The sequence below is a fragment of the Falco rusticolus genome, chromosome 13 (assembly GCF_015220075.1).
Source record: "Falco rusticolus isolate bFalRus1 chromosome 13, bFalRus1.pri, whole genome shotgun sequence".
Taxonomy (NCBI): Eukaryota; Metazoa; Chordata; class Aves; order Falconiformes; family Falconidae; genus Falco; species Falco rusticolus.
In genome coordinates this window covers 4510034-4526170 of record NC_051199.1, presented here as the reverse complement: position 1 = coordinate 4526170, position 16137 = coordinate 4510034, and the positions used below count along the sequence as shown (strand labels likewise).

At 43.7% G+C, this 16137-nt stretch overlaps 2 protein-coding genes and 1 long non-coding RNA gene across 10 annotated transcripts in view; 2 read left to right on the top strand and 1 right to left on the bottom strand.

Annotated features, from left to right (window-relative positions):
- The first annotated feature begins 1497 nt into the window (after positions 1-1497).
- POLR2D (RNA polymerase II subunit D) lies at positions 1498-5143 on the top strand. The gene is made up of 4 exons (XM_037407490.1): positions 1498-1611; positions 3029-3209; positions 3669-3764; positions 4545-5143. Exons 1-4 carry the CDS (start codon positions 1539-1541, stop codon positions 4621-4623), a joined length of 429 nt encoding a protein of 142 aa, XP_037263387.1. The 5' UTR covers positions 1498-1538; the 3' UTR covers positions 4624-5143.
- Positions 4788-6641, bottom strand: LOC119157001. Its single transcript, XR_005107342.1, has 2 exons — positions 6308-6641; positions 4788-5789 (listed from the first exon to the last, which is right to left on the bottom strand). It is a non-coding gene; the product is annotated as an uncharacterized LOC119157001 (long non-coding RNA).
- Positions 6642-6917: 276 nt separating this feature from the next.
- WDR33 (WD repeat domain 33) overlaps positions 6918-16137 on the top strand; it is a 71325-nt gene continuing 62105 nt past the window's right edge. For 4 of the 8 annotated variants that reach the window (XM_037406849.1, XM_037406850.1, XM_037406853.1 and 1 more), the window contains exon 1: positions 6919-7091. The gene's annotated coding sequence lies outside the window, so the exon portion shown is untranslated. Of the gene's footprint in view, positions 7092-16137 lie in introns of all 8 variants that reach the window. The other 4 variants (XM_037406851.1, XM_037406854.1, XM_037406855.1 and 1 more) reach the window with 4 other exon arrangements.

Below are 16137 nucleotides of genomic sequence, written 5' to 3'. Positions count from 1 at the left end.
AGTATCTGGCTTTCTCTTAATTTAGTTTTTTTATACGTAAGTAGAACGGATCCTTGGGGAAAAACAAACGTGAAATTAATAACTAAAATCTCTGCCTACTGCTCTGAGACTCACGATGTTCTGAGTGGATGGGTTATTTCAGAAGCCATCAGGATTCCAAGTGATTTTAAATGCTTCTCTCATCAGTCTGGCATGGATTTCCTTGTTTCCTTGTAAACCTAATTGAAATTGTTTAATTTGCCAGATGTTCCCTGAGGTATTTTCATTCCGTCTTCCTGAATGTCTTTCTGCTTGTACCACTTAGCAAATTAGTTTTCAATCAGTTTCTCTGCCATGCTTGTTTATCCAAATAACAAATGTTAAAAATCTTTTATTTGATCCTTTCATATTCTTATTTGTTTATTCTTAATGCCTTCCTTTTGCCAGCATGCAGGAAGCAATTCACTTAGGCATGGATGCAAATTCATGAGGATAGGAGTGGCTTCATCATAAATCCTCCAATGGTCTATTTTTGCCTTTCTTTAAGAGCACAGGGCAGAGTAAGGTCTGGTAAGATGATTTAGGAGTTTTAGGCTGGTTAGGCACTTAGATGGGAGCCCTCCAGGGAAAATACTGCTCCATAAGTTATTTTGCCGGCAGTGTTCCCTTGACATAGTGTCGGGAGAGCTATATAGCATCGTTTTCAGCCTGCCTACGACTTCTAGAGGTCTGTAGGTTTTCAGACTACCCAGAGGTAAAGTAACCTCCCTTTCAAAGCGTGTTACTTATGGTGTCAACACTCCTTCCTTAGAGTGGAGCCGGTCAGTCACCGTGAGCCAGATGGACATTCCGGTACAGGGACACCTTCCCGCCGGTCACGGCTCGCTGCCTCGCTCGAGGATCTCTGGTGGCAAAATGGAGGCGCCTGCCCCGCGCCGCCGCAGGCGTGAAGCGAGGCGGGTGGAGAGGTGCCTGCGGCCTCGGTGCCCCTGTGCGAGGGCTCCAGAGCCTGAGGGGGGACCCAGCCCAGTTCGGAGCTGTCGGTTATCTCCCAAAGGCCTGAGCTGGGCCCGACCCGCGCTCTGGCCGTGTGAGAGCCCAGGGACTCCCTCAGCGTTCCCCCGCAGCCGGCTCCCTCGGGCCCCCGTTCGCGCCTTGGTATGACTCTGGGCCCGTAGCGCCTCGGTCCGTCACAGTTATCTGGCCCGTCTTCACAGAAATACAGCTCCAGCACCCCGCCGCTTTCGGTCTCTAGTTGCTAACTGCTAAGCGAGCTTACAAACACCTCACCGGGCTGTGCTGTGGGGGCAGGGGGAGGGTGAGACGCCCTGTTCCTTCGCTCCCCCTCGGTGCCCCACAACGGTAACCGCGCTTCTCGCTCCCTCCGTAAGGCCGGCCGCGCGCAGACGGCAGCCGCCCCGCCGCGCCCCCGGCAGCGCTCCCGCCCCGCCCCGCCCCGCCCCGCCGTGGCTGAGGCTCGGCCCGCCGCGGCGCCGCCTGCTCCCCCTGGCGGGCGGCGGGGCTGAGGCGGTGCCGCGCTTCCGGTGCCGGCTCAGGCGATGGCGGCGGGCGGCAGCGACCCGCGGGCGGCGGACGTGGAGGAGGACGCCTCGCAGCTCGTCTTCCCCAAAGGTGCGCGCCGCGGGGGCGGCCAGAGGGCCGGGGGCGCCGGGCCGGGCAGCAGCTGACGGCGGGCTGGGCCCTGAGGCAGGGGGCTGGCCCCTGAGGCGGCGGGCCGGGCGGCGGTTGGCGGCGGGCAGGCCCGTGGGGCGGCGGGCTGGCCCCTGAGGCCGTGAGCTCGCCCGCCGGCACCTCGGACGGCAGCGCTGCTCCGCGGCCTGGCCGCCCCGCCAGGCACAGAGCCCCGGGTGCTCCACATCAGGGACAGTAAGTCACTTTCATCTACTGAGGAACCCCGTGATTGCCAAGATGCGGCCGTTCTTACTTCTGGGGACCGCTACGTACGCGAATAAAGGAAATACTTTTATATTTCAGGTTATAGCGAAAATTTCTTGTTCTTTGCTATAACCATTACTTTTTCAGGAAACCGAGTGTCTGAAGTCTGAGTTGTGACTAGGGACGCTAACAGTCTGTGTATTTTATTTTTTTCCCAGAAAAGTACTCAGTATAAATTCCAGAGGGGGGGTGGGAGGGGGAGGAACCCTAAAGGCCACTCTGCTCTATTTTTGAGTTATGAACAAAAGCATAGTCCTGAAAGATTTTTATTTTATGTTTTTACACTAAAATCTATTTTCTAACCCATTTTCAGCCCAAGTTACTTTCTTGCTCCATGCAAATTAAAGGTTGCCAGTCCCTTTCTGGCACTGCCCTGTGTCCGACTGTTGTTACAGAACAGTGCTGAAGGGCATCCAGGGATGCAGTCTCTGATCCTGCTGCTTTGAATGGCTCGTACTGCTGATATTAAAAGACTTTCTTGTTACTGGAATAAATATAGTGATCATGATGATGAAAACCAAAGAAAGTTGGCTAAGAATGGGGGGTGGTTGTGTCTATTAAGGATTAGTTAAAACTTCTGCCTGATAATAACATATCAGTGGGTCAATTAACTTATCAAGTAAATGAAGCCTTTTTAAAAACATTCACCAGTGCCTACATTGACTAAGAACTCAGAGGCTTCCAAAGACCAGAGGTGTCGCTTCTGAATCTTTTGAGTATTGCAGTTCTAAATATCTTTTTCTAAAACAAACCACGTGTTACTTAAGTTCTGCCAAAAATGGGTGAAGAAAGCATATTGCAAAAATGTGTCAAATCAGAAGGTTAGGGCTGCAAATGGAAAATGCATGGTCAAAAATACAAACACGTTGGATTGTCACTCGAAGCGGTGTAATTTTTATCAGCATTTTCAGTGTGAAATGCCACCCAGACGTTGGTGACAAGGCTTGCACAATTGCTGTGAAACACATTCTTCATTTCCTTATTGCCCAAAGTTCAATTTTACTGCAAATTTACATACACAACTGCTGCAAGTGCACTTTTTCATCCGTGCTTCACCTTCTTTTTATGCTGGTGTCCACTCCTTCAAATGCAGAATTTGAAACTGCGGAAACTCTTCTAAATTCAGAAGTGCATATGCTTCTTGAGCATCGTAAACAACAGAATGAGAGTGCAGAAGACGAGCAGGAGCTTTCAGAAGTCTTCATGAAAACCTTGAACTACACGGCGCGCTTCAGCCGCTTCAAAAACCGTGAAACCATTGCCAGTGTCCGTAGGTGAGTGGAAAAGTTAAGAGTATAAGACTGTTCTGGAGAATGTGGTATATAATATTGATGCTGCTTTATGAAAGTACAGTTTAATGGCGTTTCCTGATTTGTACTATAATTCTGAACCTTGTCTTTCTGAAGAGGCAAGAAATTTGATCATAATTCTTCATGGAGGGTTGTACTTTTTCTAGGTCAAGCCTTCTGAACTGCTTTCTTTCCAGTATTTAAATGACAGCTGACTGCATTAGATGAGAGGATTTTCTAGACTTTGTAGAGTAATTCGGGGGAAGTGCAGTTAACAGGTGTAACTTTTTTTTTTTCTAAGCAATTATATAATGAGTCTTTCCTCCTGAAAAAACATTTACTTCAATGCCAAAAGCAGAGTGAAAAAATGTATCAGTTTGGTTTATGACTTTTTATGTTCCTGTCTTACTTGTAATTTCACCAAGTTATTGTCTTTCCTTACAGTTTGCTGCTCCAGAAGAAGCTCCATAAATTTGAATTGGCATGTTTGGCCAACCTGTGTCCTGAGACAGCTGAGGAAGCAAAAGCTTTGATTCCTAGGTGAGCATTTACGTATCGTGAAAAGACTGCTTTATACTTTCCTGTGATTTAAAGCCAGTTAGGGGTAGATGACCTCTCTTCAGTCCAGCTCTGTTGATGGAAAAACTTCTGGTCTTGGTCTTTCTTCACCCACCCATTGATCTGACAGTGAGGCACTATTTGTAAGTGTCCCTAATGCACTTCTGACAAGTTTTACTGGACTCAGTGTAAACAGCTTGAATTGGATTTCTTAGCCCACCCAGCTGTGTTGGTGGTGTTGGTGGATTTTTTTTTCTGTAGGAGCAAATGACAGTGCTCCTATTAACTGCTTTGTGGCTAATGTACGGGGAGGTGGGGAGCAGTAACTTCTTCATATCTTGATTTGTTTCCTCATGGCCTAAGATAGAGGAGGGAACGAAACATTCTTTTGAATTATAGTTTCTTCCTCATGAGCTAAGATTTCATAGCAGGCCTGGACTGGCTTATGAGCATGTGGCTACATGGACTTCATTTAGAGGTCTGCTTAAACCTGCACCTGCCTTGCCTTTTTGAGAAAACATTTTGGAATTAGTCAGCACAAAGCCCTGGGAAGGATGGAGTTCTGTCCCTAACAGAGGAAGCGCTGCATAGGGATTGGAGTGGTATTTGTACAGTAATGTTACAGGTGGTTCCTGGTGTACCGTACAGGTGGGTGATGATGGTGTTGAGACTGACGGGAGAGAATTGTGGCTATCTGAAATGAATTCACGGGGAGATTATTTCTAAAACCTTTAATGTATCCTCATTGTTCTTGTCTTGCAGTCTGGAGGGCCGGTTTGAAGATGAGGAATTACAGCAGATTCTTGACGACATTCAGACTAAACGCAGCTTCCAGTATTAAGATTAAGCCTCAGCTCCTTTATCTGAACAGAAAAACCTGGGAACTTTGTTTCTTAGCCCTCTGGACCAATCCAGCTCCCGGCTGAGTAAGGGGAGCTGTGGATACAGGGTACTCCAGTGCTGTGTCATCCACAGAGTGGAGATCAGCATAGTCCTTTTGGTTTGTTCTGCTCCACATGTATGTTGGTAAGGACACCCGCCTGTGTTGTGAGACCTAAAGAAACGGAAAAGCCAGTGGCTCAATTATTTGTTTCTTCCAAATCCCTCTCCCCGATTTGGAAATTTTCAACATGTTTCTGTTTTTTTAGCAGAAATGTAGATGTGACTTCTATTTTTTTGTGAACTTCTAAAAGAGATGGAGAAGCTTGTTCTTGACTCTCAGAAGGTTTACTGATGAGCTGCATCAACTTCTGTGGTGGTTTATTTGTTTGGGTTTCTTACTGTTTGATCAGGACAGTGGATTTTTACAGCTTCAATAATTTTCCATTATTTAGTGTAAATTAAAAGATGTTTCTAATTAAGACCTTGTGTTTTATAAACATTAGGTGCATGTTATGATTTTATTAATGAGGACCTTTTTGATAAACAGATCCTGTGATTATTAACTTGTGTTGGAGATCTGGGGACTCCCAAGTGTGTAATAACACAAGTGCAGTTTAGGACAGGTTAGACAGAGGCGTTATTAACTATGATCATAGTGAGAGAACATTTGGGCAGCATCTCCCTCCACTCCCTGTTCTCTGCCAAGTGGTCGCAGACACCCAACCTATATACTGTTTCAGAAAAGAAAAAGGCGAGAAAAACCAATAATTTTGATGTTAACAAAGCCCAGTATCCATCCTGGGAAGGATGGACTCCTTAAGTGTCTTGTGAAGTGCCACAATTCTAAGAAGGAATCAAACAATAAATGACGCTATGGAGGGATGGCTCTCGGTGGAGCCCATGAGTGGCACACCCAGTATTATCTTAGCTCAGAAGCAGGGAGCTGGCAACAATCACAGGCTTTAGTTGAAAGGAATGTTCTTTTAGTTAGGATACACCTCCTGGCCAGCCCTCTCAAATCTTAAGCATTAATTTTACGCCACAGCTGGAAGAAGGAAGATTTTGCCAGAAGGAACAGCAGGGACAAAGAGGAAGCCGGCTGTGTGAAATCGAGTTTCACTGATACTGTGAAAGGGAGAGAAATACGGTATTATTTCAGCTCTTACTGGAAACTTAACGTTGCTGCTATGAAAGGCCAAGCTAGTTTATGGCAACAGCTTGGGCTACCTCAGCTGAAGCACTTTACCTCACACAGCATTTTATTTCTGTGCTTTAGTGGCATTACAGCTCCTACAAGCCAATAAACCAGATGTACCTTTCTAATGAACCACAGTCACCTTAACTGCATCAGAAAGAACAAATATAAAAGCAAAGTGCATGGTGATATTTTATTTTAGGAAGCTCAGTGGCCCCCTTTGGTCCAGGATGTGTTTTATAGTAGCTGCTCCTGCTGTAACTCGGTTCGCACTGTAGAATGTTCAAGCAGCGTTAAGACATTTTCATCTTTTAAACCCATAGGCTCTTGTATCTCAATAACTCATTTTTGTGCGGGGAAAAAAAAGCTATTCTGCACGTCTTTAGCTAGGTTTCTGGATAAATGGATGTGGTAGTTACAACTGGGAGGCATTGCAATGCGTTGGTACCTTCGTTAAGCTAACATGATGCTCCCGAGGAGAAGCGTGGCAGGGATCGGGTGATCTCGGGAGATCCGCACCATCACACAGCTCATGCTGGGCCTTGAGACTCGCTGTTGCGTTATGAAGCCAGGTGGTGGGAAGGGGGAAACAGAAGGGGCGATGTCCGAGGTGCCGGGCGGGCAGGCTGGCTGGCTGGGGGGCTACCGCTGCCCGGCTGGGGGGGGGGGGGGGGTAACACTGCCCGGCTGGGGGGGCCTGTCCGTTCGGGAGCGGCTGGGGCCCGGCCACCCACAGCGTCGCAGCACAGCCCCGGAGGGGGGCAGTACCCCGCCCCGGCGGCCTCTCGGCCTCCCTCGCCCGCAGCAGAGAGGGGGGGGCGGCGGTGCGCGCCCCTGCACTACCGAGCGCCCGGGCGACCCTGGCCCGTGCGCGTGCGCGCCGCTCTTCGCGCCTCTACCTGCGAGGGGCGGGGCCTGCCGGGCCGCTGGCGAGCGGGCGCGGGCGGGGGCGCGGCGGAAGGGCCCGCGGAAGCCGCACGCGCCCTGCCCCGCGCGCCTCGTCCCGCGCGCCTGCGCCCTGCCCGCCGTCTCCCAACGGCCGTGCCCCTCGCGCCGCCGGGAGTGCTGACGTTGGGCGCCTGCGCCGCCCGGTCGCTGGTGGGGGAAGGAAGATGGCGGCCGGCCGCGGTGGGGGTTCGTGAGGCGGCGGCGGCGGCTTCCGGGCCCGGAGGGACGAGGCAGGTGGCGAGGCGGCAGGGCACGGAGGCGGGGTACGAGAGACAGGCCGGACGGTGAGTGCGGCTGGGCGCTGGAGCGGGGCCGGGCGCGGGGGTGAGCGACCTGGGAAGTGCGGCCGCCTCCGCCATTTTTAGGCCGCGGCCCAGAAGTGGCGCGGCCAGGGCCGGAGGAGGCCGAGCCCCGGCGGGGCCGCCAGCGGCGGGGAGCGGTTGTGGCAGTGGGGGGCCGCGGGGCCGCCGGGGCTGGGGCGCCCTCGGGAGCGCGGGGCCCAGGCCCTGGCCGCGGGCCGAGCTGGGAGCGGGGCTGCGCTCCGCGGCGCTGGGCCCGCGGGGTGCGGTGTGCTGGAGGGCTGAGGTGGCGGCCAAGGCTGGGGCCGGGAGCAGGCAGGTGGTCCCTTTGCTGTCTGCTGCAGAGGCGTCAGGTCGTGGCTTCGCCCGCGTGTCTTAATCCTGCATTTTTTCTACTTCTTTTTAATATTTTTTAATATTAATAAATTTAAAAATATTGTTGTTCTTCTCTCCGCCTTGAATTTGAACAGAGATCGGGTTGTGGCTGCTTGAAGATACGGCTTGGGAAGCTGTATCTTTACAGGTAGATACAGCCATGTGCAGCAGGCAGTTCCTTATTCTAAAAGGGTAGATGGATTTAATGGCGAGATGGTGGCACATTCCACTGATTGTGACTAACCAGTCTACAAGTATAACATGTTAGCAAACCTAGGTGACTTGCTAAATACGGAAAATAATTCACTGCTTTTCCGCTGGGGAGAACTTAAATTTCCTGCCTTCTTGAAGGTGGGTGTTACTTCTGTCATGCAGACTGTTAGCTGCTTTGTTATGAATAGATAGCTGTTTGGTTTCACATACAGTATTTTGAAATATTGATACTCATTTGAACACTTCCATTTGTTTTACAAAAGTCGTCATAGGTAAGTAGTTCTGTACTCTACTAGTTTTGTACCTCGTTATGTCCTTAAGTGCAGGTTGTGATTAGTATTTGGGAAACTGTTTTCCTATGTGGATATTAGTTCCTCATCCGTCTCCTTGCAACAGATGTTTATTCTTTTATGCTTTTCCCAGCTCAAACTATTAATCTTCTAAGAAAAGCAGTACTGTGTACATATTTGTTAAGAGCTTATAATATGCACATAATATTGTGCCAAAATACTTAGTTACCCTCCTTCTGAATTCTTTATCAGCTAAATTGACTTCTCAACAGTTAGCTGCAACATTCTGCCATTATCTTTAACATAAGAATATATAATAAGACATATTTCAAAATCTGGCTCTTATCATCTTGTTCAGTTGTGCTGTAGTATTTCTAATGGGAAGATCTGAAAATGTAGTTAAAAGACTTCTCATTTAAACACCCAGAGCATGATTAGAAAAATCTGGCATGCCTTTAATTGCTTTGTTTGTAGCAGTTTTGGAGTTCTTTACCCAACTGCTCTGCAGTTTAGAAGGTAAGCTTTACACAACCTTCCTGCATTTGAAGGTTTCAGAAGTGGATGGAACTATCAGATTATATTGAGAGCATCAATTTTGAGAAATAAATATTGAAAGATGGGGAAAAAACCCTAAATCTCTTTGAGCTGCAGAGAGTGTTGGGTGCTGGTAACTAATCTATGTTTAATACTCTACTCCTAGAGCTGCTAAAACCTTTTGACTTGAATGTCGGTCATAACTATAAACAGTTCAAGTCTTTCCTTGGTACCTGAAGTGGTGTTCCTCCGTTGAAGACTTGTTGCAGTAAGCTGTTGGAATTGAAAATTTCTCACCAATTTTGTATTCCTGTTAGCAGCAGAGGTGGTTATAACATAGTGATATGAAATTCCAGTAGACGTACTAGAAATCTTTTCTTTTGCTGCAGAAAAGAGAGGCCTTGATCTGAGGAGAGGATGAGAAATCTTTTGTTTTGTTCCCATCCCTAGCCATAGTCGGATGTCTTGGTTTTCTGACTCGCCTAAAAAAAAATACCGTGGAGAAGGTTTTTGGTTAAGTAGGAATATGGAAAGAATACAGTTTACTTTTTACCAAGGTGGTTCCATGCAAAATACTCCACCTTTTGTGTCTGCGAGCTACAGGGTTGATATCTAGGGAGTTTCTGTAGTTGGTTCATTAATGCCAGACATGAAAATAATTTTAGCCTTGTCCAATTACAAGGTTGTTACTCTAGCTTGTAATTTAGAAAAATACTCATACATTTGTGCAGGGAAGTTGTAAAAACAAGCTGAAATGTTTCTGTAGTGTTTGTGAATTTTAAAAAACCTTGTACTTTTTTGAACATATTTCATTGCTGATATTGTATCATTTTGTTACTGAAAATTTTAAACAAAGAGAGAATACGGATATGCAGGTTTGGTTGGTATAGTTCATGAAGAAATGCCATTGATGAGTAAGTGTCAGTTAAACTGAACACTGTTAGATCTTAATGGTGGGGGGAGGATATGGTAAAGATCTTTCAAAAGATTAAAACCTTAAAATAACTGTAGTTTTCATCTCTTGTCATAGAGAATCTGAAAGCAAGAGCAAAGAAGTAGTTTTTGATTGCTAAATAGTTTTTTGTTGTTTGTATTTTATTAGTAATAATTTCACTTAATTTAGGGCATTCATGATCCTGTATTTTTAAAATGGTGCTAAACTTATCAGCAGTCTGTTCTTGCTCACTAGTATTTAAAAAAAAAACTACTTGGCATTTAATAGAATGTCATTTCTGGTTCAACCAGCTCTCCACATTTGAGCTGGGTGTACCAATCATTCTGTTGTGAAACTTGAAATATGATATGAAGTACGTATTTACCGGGAAAGACAGTAAGCTAGTTTCTCTTCTGTTGTGCAATATTACTTCTGATAACGTGCTTAGTATAAAGACAGTGCATGCACGGTGATGTGAAATACTGGTTAAAATTGTTCTTCAGTTTGTGGTAATGTAGGTTAAAGTTTACGGTGGGAAAAGGTAAGGCCTGAATGTGTTAGAGCATAGTAGAAGCCTGTGATTTAGTGGAGATTGTAATTAGAAAAGTGGCTAAGAATTCCAGCCCTTCATTGTCTGCTTATTTTAAAAGGTTTTATTTCAAGCTTCTTTCTCTTGTCTAAAGGGGACTTGATTTAAAGAAGGGGAAAAAAAAGCCACAAACAAAAAACTAACCTAGAAAGGAGCATGAAAACGGCAGTACACATCAGAATATACAAGTTTAAATCTCCTGCTGACTTGATACTTTCACTTGAGATGTTATAATTTTTTTTGGTACAGTTCCTTCTTATTTGCTTAATCACAGTTACGTTTTGTAAGACATTCTCTGCATGTGGAGGGATACTAGAGACCATACTATTTGGTCTTTGAAACTAAGCTAACTGATACTGTTCCTGGTTTACCTCTGTACCCAATTTTAAAATGGAAGAAGTATGGTTCTGTGTAGCAGGAATGGCTGTGACAAACGGATCCCAGTTTATCTAGGAAGCTATGTACCTGATTTTCACTTAAAGGAGAACAACCCAAACAACCCAACCCAAACCCTGTTAATTAAGATACCTTGTTGAACAGGAAGAATAAATGCCAACTTCTATAATACAGGATAACCTGTAATGCTGAAAATCCATGCAAGTATACTTTAAGGATTGAAAAATGTACCAAGCCTAATAATAATGTATTGTACCGTGTAAGCAGCATTGAAGTCTTAGCAGGAGTTGTTTTTCTAGGCTAAGCTGTTTCACTAGCTCTTGCTTTTATGACAGTTTCTCTCAGTTGTAGGGAGAAAGCGTTGTTCTACAATATTAAACTTTAAGTGTTGACTAACCTGGAATAGAGTTCATTTTCATCTTAGTAGCAGGAGTAGTGCTGTGTTTCAGATTTGGTGTAAGAATAATGTTGATAACATACTGATGTTTTTAGTTGGTGCTAAGTAATACAGATACGAAGTCAAGAACTTTTCAGTTTTTCAGGCCCTACCAGTGAGAAGGCTGGAGGGGCACAAGAAACTGGGAGGGGACACAGCCAGGACAGCTGATCCGAACTAGCCATAGGATATTCCATACCATAGAACATCATGTTGGGTGTGTAAACTGGGGGAGTTGGCCAGGGCTTGCCAATTGCATGGGGACTGGCTGGGCATCAGGCAGCAGGTGGTGAGCAGTTGTGTTGTGCATCACTTGTTTCTTTTTTTTCCCCTTCCCTTTAGATTTTGTTCTTCTCCCCTTCCCTCTCCTTTTCATTATTATTATTAAAATTTTATTTTGTTTCAATTGTTGGATTGTTCTTGTCTCAACCATTGTGTTTTTCCCCCCTTTTCCCCCCGATTCTCTTCCCCATCCCGCTGGGGGCATGGTGGGAATGAGTGAATGGCTGTGTGGTGGTTGGTTGCCTGCTGGGGTTAAAACCACAACTCTAACCCTGATAAACCTTCTGTTTTTTCAAACAATTATGGTGAAGTGTTCTTACATGTACGTAGGATATAAAAAGTATAAGCAATTTCTCACATTCTTCAGACACAATTGAAAACATCTCTTCTTCTCTGGGCACTTGCTGCATCAAGTAACCCTGGTAAATTTTTAGGTCTTAGAATTTGATCTTCAATTTTTCATTTAAACAGGATTTTTTTCCATATGCTGTTAAATCTGAACACTTCTCATTTTCTGTTTACTTTTAATTAGTCAATTTTGATTAGCATCAAAAAACAGCATACAAAGAACAGTAGCATGCTTGTCATGAGCTCATTGCTGTTATTTAATTAGTCTTCAGTGTAATGAAAAGTGCTGGTTAAAAAAAGTCCTATTAACTTCTGAAACTTTGAAAATGTTAGCAGTGGAGTTGTAAATTTTATGTTAACTAGAATTTTTAGGTTTTTAAATAATTAAAATCATAATATTCTGCTGCCTGTCTTCTCTTGGTACCAGAGTTCATATGATGGTGCAGGCCGCTGTACAGGAGGATGTTTTCTGTGAGCAGAAGTACAGTGTGTGTTTTTAGTCTGGCTTGGTTTTCTGTTTTGGCCTGTGTCTTAGAAACGCTGGTTCTGGAACTGGTGAGGTGGTAGGCAGAGAGGAGGTGATGGGAAATGTCTCTACCATAGCACTGACTGACGCTGCACTGAGTGACTGTAACCGTGTGTGGAGAGGCACTGTGCATTGCTCTGAGCTAATAGGCAGTTATATCAGCTTCTTACGAAAGACATCCCTAAATGTTGAAGAGCATTTCTGTATTTAAGGCAGTTGGTCATGAAGCTTGAAATTTAGATTGCTCTTAGTCAGTCACCTGTAACTTTACCCAAGAGTACCCCCCTGAGTTGAACAGTGTGGCAGGACAGGCCAAAAGCACTTTTGCAACTAAAAGTATAGCTATGTTGACACTGATCAATTCTGTATGTCAGTGTTTTGTATACTTCAAGATGGGCACACAGATAGTCGAAATACTCTGTTTCTTGTGTTTAAACATTCAAGGGTTCCTTCAAATAACTTTCTCAAATCCAAAAGGAGCAAGATACGAAAGAATATGTTAGTGTCGTTTTTTTTAAAAGGAAGGCTAGAGTCTGGGTAACAAGGAGTCTGTAGTATCTTATGGGTTTGTTGTTGTTTTCTTGTTCATTATGAAGTTTAGGCAACACAGTGATTTGGATTTTACCATGGGTGTATGAGTATTCATCTGCAAATTTGTGAGTCTGGCAGGGGCTCCACTTTGAATTTAAGTAGCGCCCCAGCTCCAGCTGATGCAAGTGCTTGACTTAAGCCTGGGGACTGCGCAATGGTGCAGCCCTATCCTGTCTGGTGTATGTTTGCAGTCATCTACACTGGCATTGCAGCCCAGAGTGGTAGCTTCCCCTGCTTATTTCTGATCATTTGTTTTTTCTCCGGTGTCAGTAGAGGTATTCCTGAAACTCCATAGTTGGTTGGCTGAGAAGCTGCTCTGGGTTTTGACTGATGTTAGCAAAATGGATCTCTTAACACAGAGCATTTTCTTAGGTGAATGGCCGCTGTAGTCACCAGATGTTCATGCTGGCTTAAAGGAGGGGTCATGGAGGATAGGGACACATAGTTGGGGCCAAGGCAGGACGGCTTTATTTTGATGTCAGCAGTTTTAGGTTGGGTTCAGGTCATTACGGAACTTGATGTCAGTAATGCTCTAGACTCTTGTCACAGTGCTGGTTTGTTCAGTAGCCATTGCTGTGGTTAAATTGTGCGATCACAATGAGCAGCCATGCTTCCTACCATTGTCCTCCTCCCCCCAACCCCAGTAAAATCACCACTGAACTTTGAAAGTGCTTTCCTATTAAGGCATGTTTGTAAGCAAACAATTACACTTCTTAGCAGAGACTAGTGACATTTTATGATTATATCAATAAAAATTGTAGATTGCTCAAATTTGCAAGTAGGAGGACTGCAGACTAAGTATTAATATAGTATGTTTGTTCTGTGATATTTGTGCTGTTCCTAAGTTATGGAGTTTGGAGTTAAATTCAGACTTGCCAGTCATCAAACCATTTTTGCAATCTTTTTCTACTGGTGGATGCAAATATTTTCGTCTCCTCAGCAAATTTAAGCCTAATAAATAAATAAACTAGTTCTAATAATATCTTTTGCACACTCTTGACTAATATAATAAGCTGCCAAGCTTTCTGTACAGCAAGATGAAAATACTGTCCTAAAACTGTTGACTGAATTGCTGCTTTTGCCAGGAAAGCTTGTTGATACTTTCAAGGGAGGTGGTAGAAGTACGAAAGAAATCCCTTGGCATTTCAGACCTTTGGAGAACTCTTAGTTTTCAAAACTGAAGCTCTCAGGTGGCATGCATTTCTACTGAATTGTCATTCTCATGGGGAGCTTGACTCTTCCTCTTCCTGTAATTGGGGAAAATCTTATACTGGACCCTGGCTCTTTGAAAGGCTTTGTGTGAGATTTATATATGTGAACTTGAATGTCCTTTACTGAGAAATGTATCGATAGAGAAGATGAGCATATGCTTTTATTGAACAGTACTAAATGGTAAATGCGAAGGCTATTTACTAAAGAAGCTTAAATGTGGTCATTGAGCAGTGTGGGTATATATATATTTCATAATCATATACAGGGATTTGCATGGCTCATAATTCATGTGGAAAGACGGGAAAACTTATATTCCTGGGAAAGCTGGCTGTGTATTCCAGTTAAAAGTGAGTGTATTTCTAATTCACTTTCAGTTGTGTGAGCAGGTGGTATATGTATCGGCCATCAGTTTAGAAAGTGCTCTAGTATGGAAAGTTCCTTTATAAAGAAGAATCCATGTTGACTATGTTTTAATATAGCAGTGTTTCTGACAAAACTCTTAGGTCTGCTTGAGTGACATTATGTAGACTTCTAAGCACTGAGAGTTTAAAATGACAATAAATAGCACAGCTTATTTTTTTCTAATGTAAATCTGTTCCTCGTGCAATTAAAGAGTTTCTAACCTGACTAGTAGCAAACAGGAATTATGCATTGTTCTTCCACACCAGACTGTGTCAAGAGTAGTTTATATATGCAACACACTTAGAAATCTTAGCTGGAGAAGATATTGAGAAGCTACAATTTTGAAATCTTTTTCCACATAGATAATCTGCAGTCAGAACTTTACTTGATCCAAGTAAAGTGCTGTTTTCTTTCACTGTTTCCATAATTTAGGGGGTGTTTGGTTGATTTTTCTAATTTTATTTTGTTTTAAATTTCTCTGATTCACCAGTGAGTCAATAATGGGAATCATTGTTAAAACATTACTTGAATTTCCATAGCAGGTTTCATAAGGCTAGTTTAGTAGCGACATTGTGTGAGTTGATAAAGTTTGAATTGGTCTCTCCAATTTCACTACTCTCCCTTAAGGGTGTGTCTGTCTTAGCTATGTCTGGGTATAGCAACTGTAAGTACTAATTTGCATCATTTGCTATAGAAATAGCTGCTTTTTCACCTGCACAACCCCCTTGAATTTTGGCTTGGGGGTAGCAAACAAATCTGTCTTGGATAAACCTTTCTGTGTGCATCTCCTACATCTTTTGATAAAAAGAGAATCAAAAACCCTTGGGGGAAAAAAAGGCTCTTTGGATTTTGTTAGAAAATACTGTGGGGTAGTATGTTATAGGGCATTTATTCTGCAGTGTGGCTTTAAAAGTGGTTAGTGTCTTCTTTTCTTATATTGAATACATGGAAGTACATAAATAACCTTGACAGAAGATGGGGGAGATGTCTGCTTCTGGTTGTGAGTTAGGGTGTAGACATGGGTGGTGAATGGCTTTTGTCATTAAAATATGCTATTAAATAAAAAGTTGTTCCTTTGACCTGAACTGTTCTACTGAAGTCTCTTTTTGGAGAGAGAAGTAGAAAAATGATCTTTGAAATACGGTTAATAACTACTGAAAAACATTGCTTATAGCTGTGGCGTTGTTTTACCTTCTTACTTCTGACCATTAAAAAAGCACATTTTTTCATATGGTATCACTATTTCCCTTCCTCCTGCTCCTCTTTTCCGTACTTAGGTTTCAGTTTCTTAGTTATGGAAACTTAAAACACTATTCTTCTACCTTTCTTTGGCCCTGAAACTGGTATGGCAAACAGCGTTGCTTTGTCAGAAGACTGGTCTGAGTTACACTAAGGAGAAAAAAATAAAGAAAAAAGGCATTCTTTGGGTCACAGAATAGACATTTTAATTCTTCTCTTTTGATGCTTTCAATGTTTCCTTTTACATAAAAGTTGCACGAGTTCTGGATATGCTTGTTAACCATCCAGTAGATAAAGATTATGAAAGGTGAATCTTTATAACAAGTTAAAACTCCTATTAATTCCCAAGTCCTACTAAAAAGGCTTTGGTGTCTTCTTGTCAGCACTGAATTTGCAACTCTTAGGAACTCAGATACTCAACTTTGTTCAATATATTAGAGTGTATGTTTCTGTTCCATAGTGTGAAGAGAATCAAACTGTTGTTAGATTGTGTGGATGGTGTTCTTTTTTTATTACCAGAATTTCAGTGGGTTGTTTCTGAAAGGTATTGGTTGCTGTGTTTTCCTGCTTAAGTTTTGTCCTGACAACTGCTATAGTCCTTTTCCCTTCCACTGATCTCCTTTTCCCTTCCATAAAGTTATCTGAAGACTTTTTTTGTAGGATT

Coding starts and splice junctions, on each gene's coding strand:
- POLR2D (XM_037407490.1), top strand. CDS start 1,539: ATGGCGGCGGGCGGCAGCGACCCGCGGGCGGCGGACGTGGAGGAGGAC. Junction 1,612..3,028: donor GCAGCTCGTCTTCCCCAAAG/GTGCGCGCCGCG, acceptor CTTCAAATGCAG/AATTTGAAACTGCGGAAACT. Junction 3,765..4,544: donor GCAAAAGCTTTGATTCCTAG/GTGAGCATTTAC, acceptor CTTGTCTTGCAG/TCTGGAGGGCCGGTTTGAAG.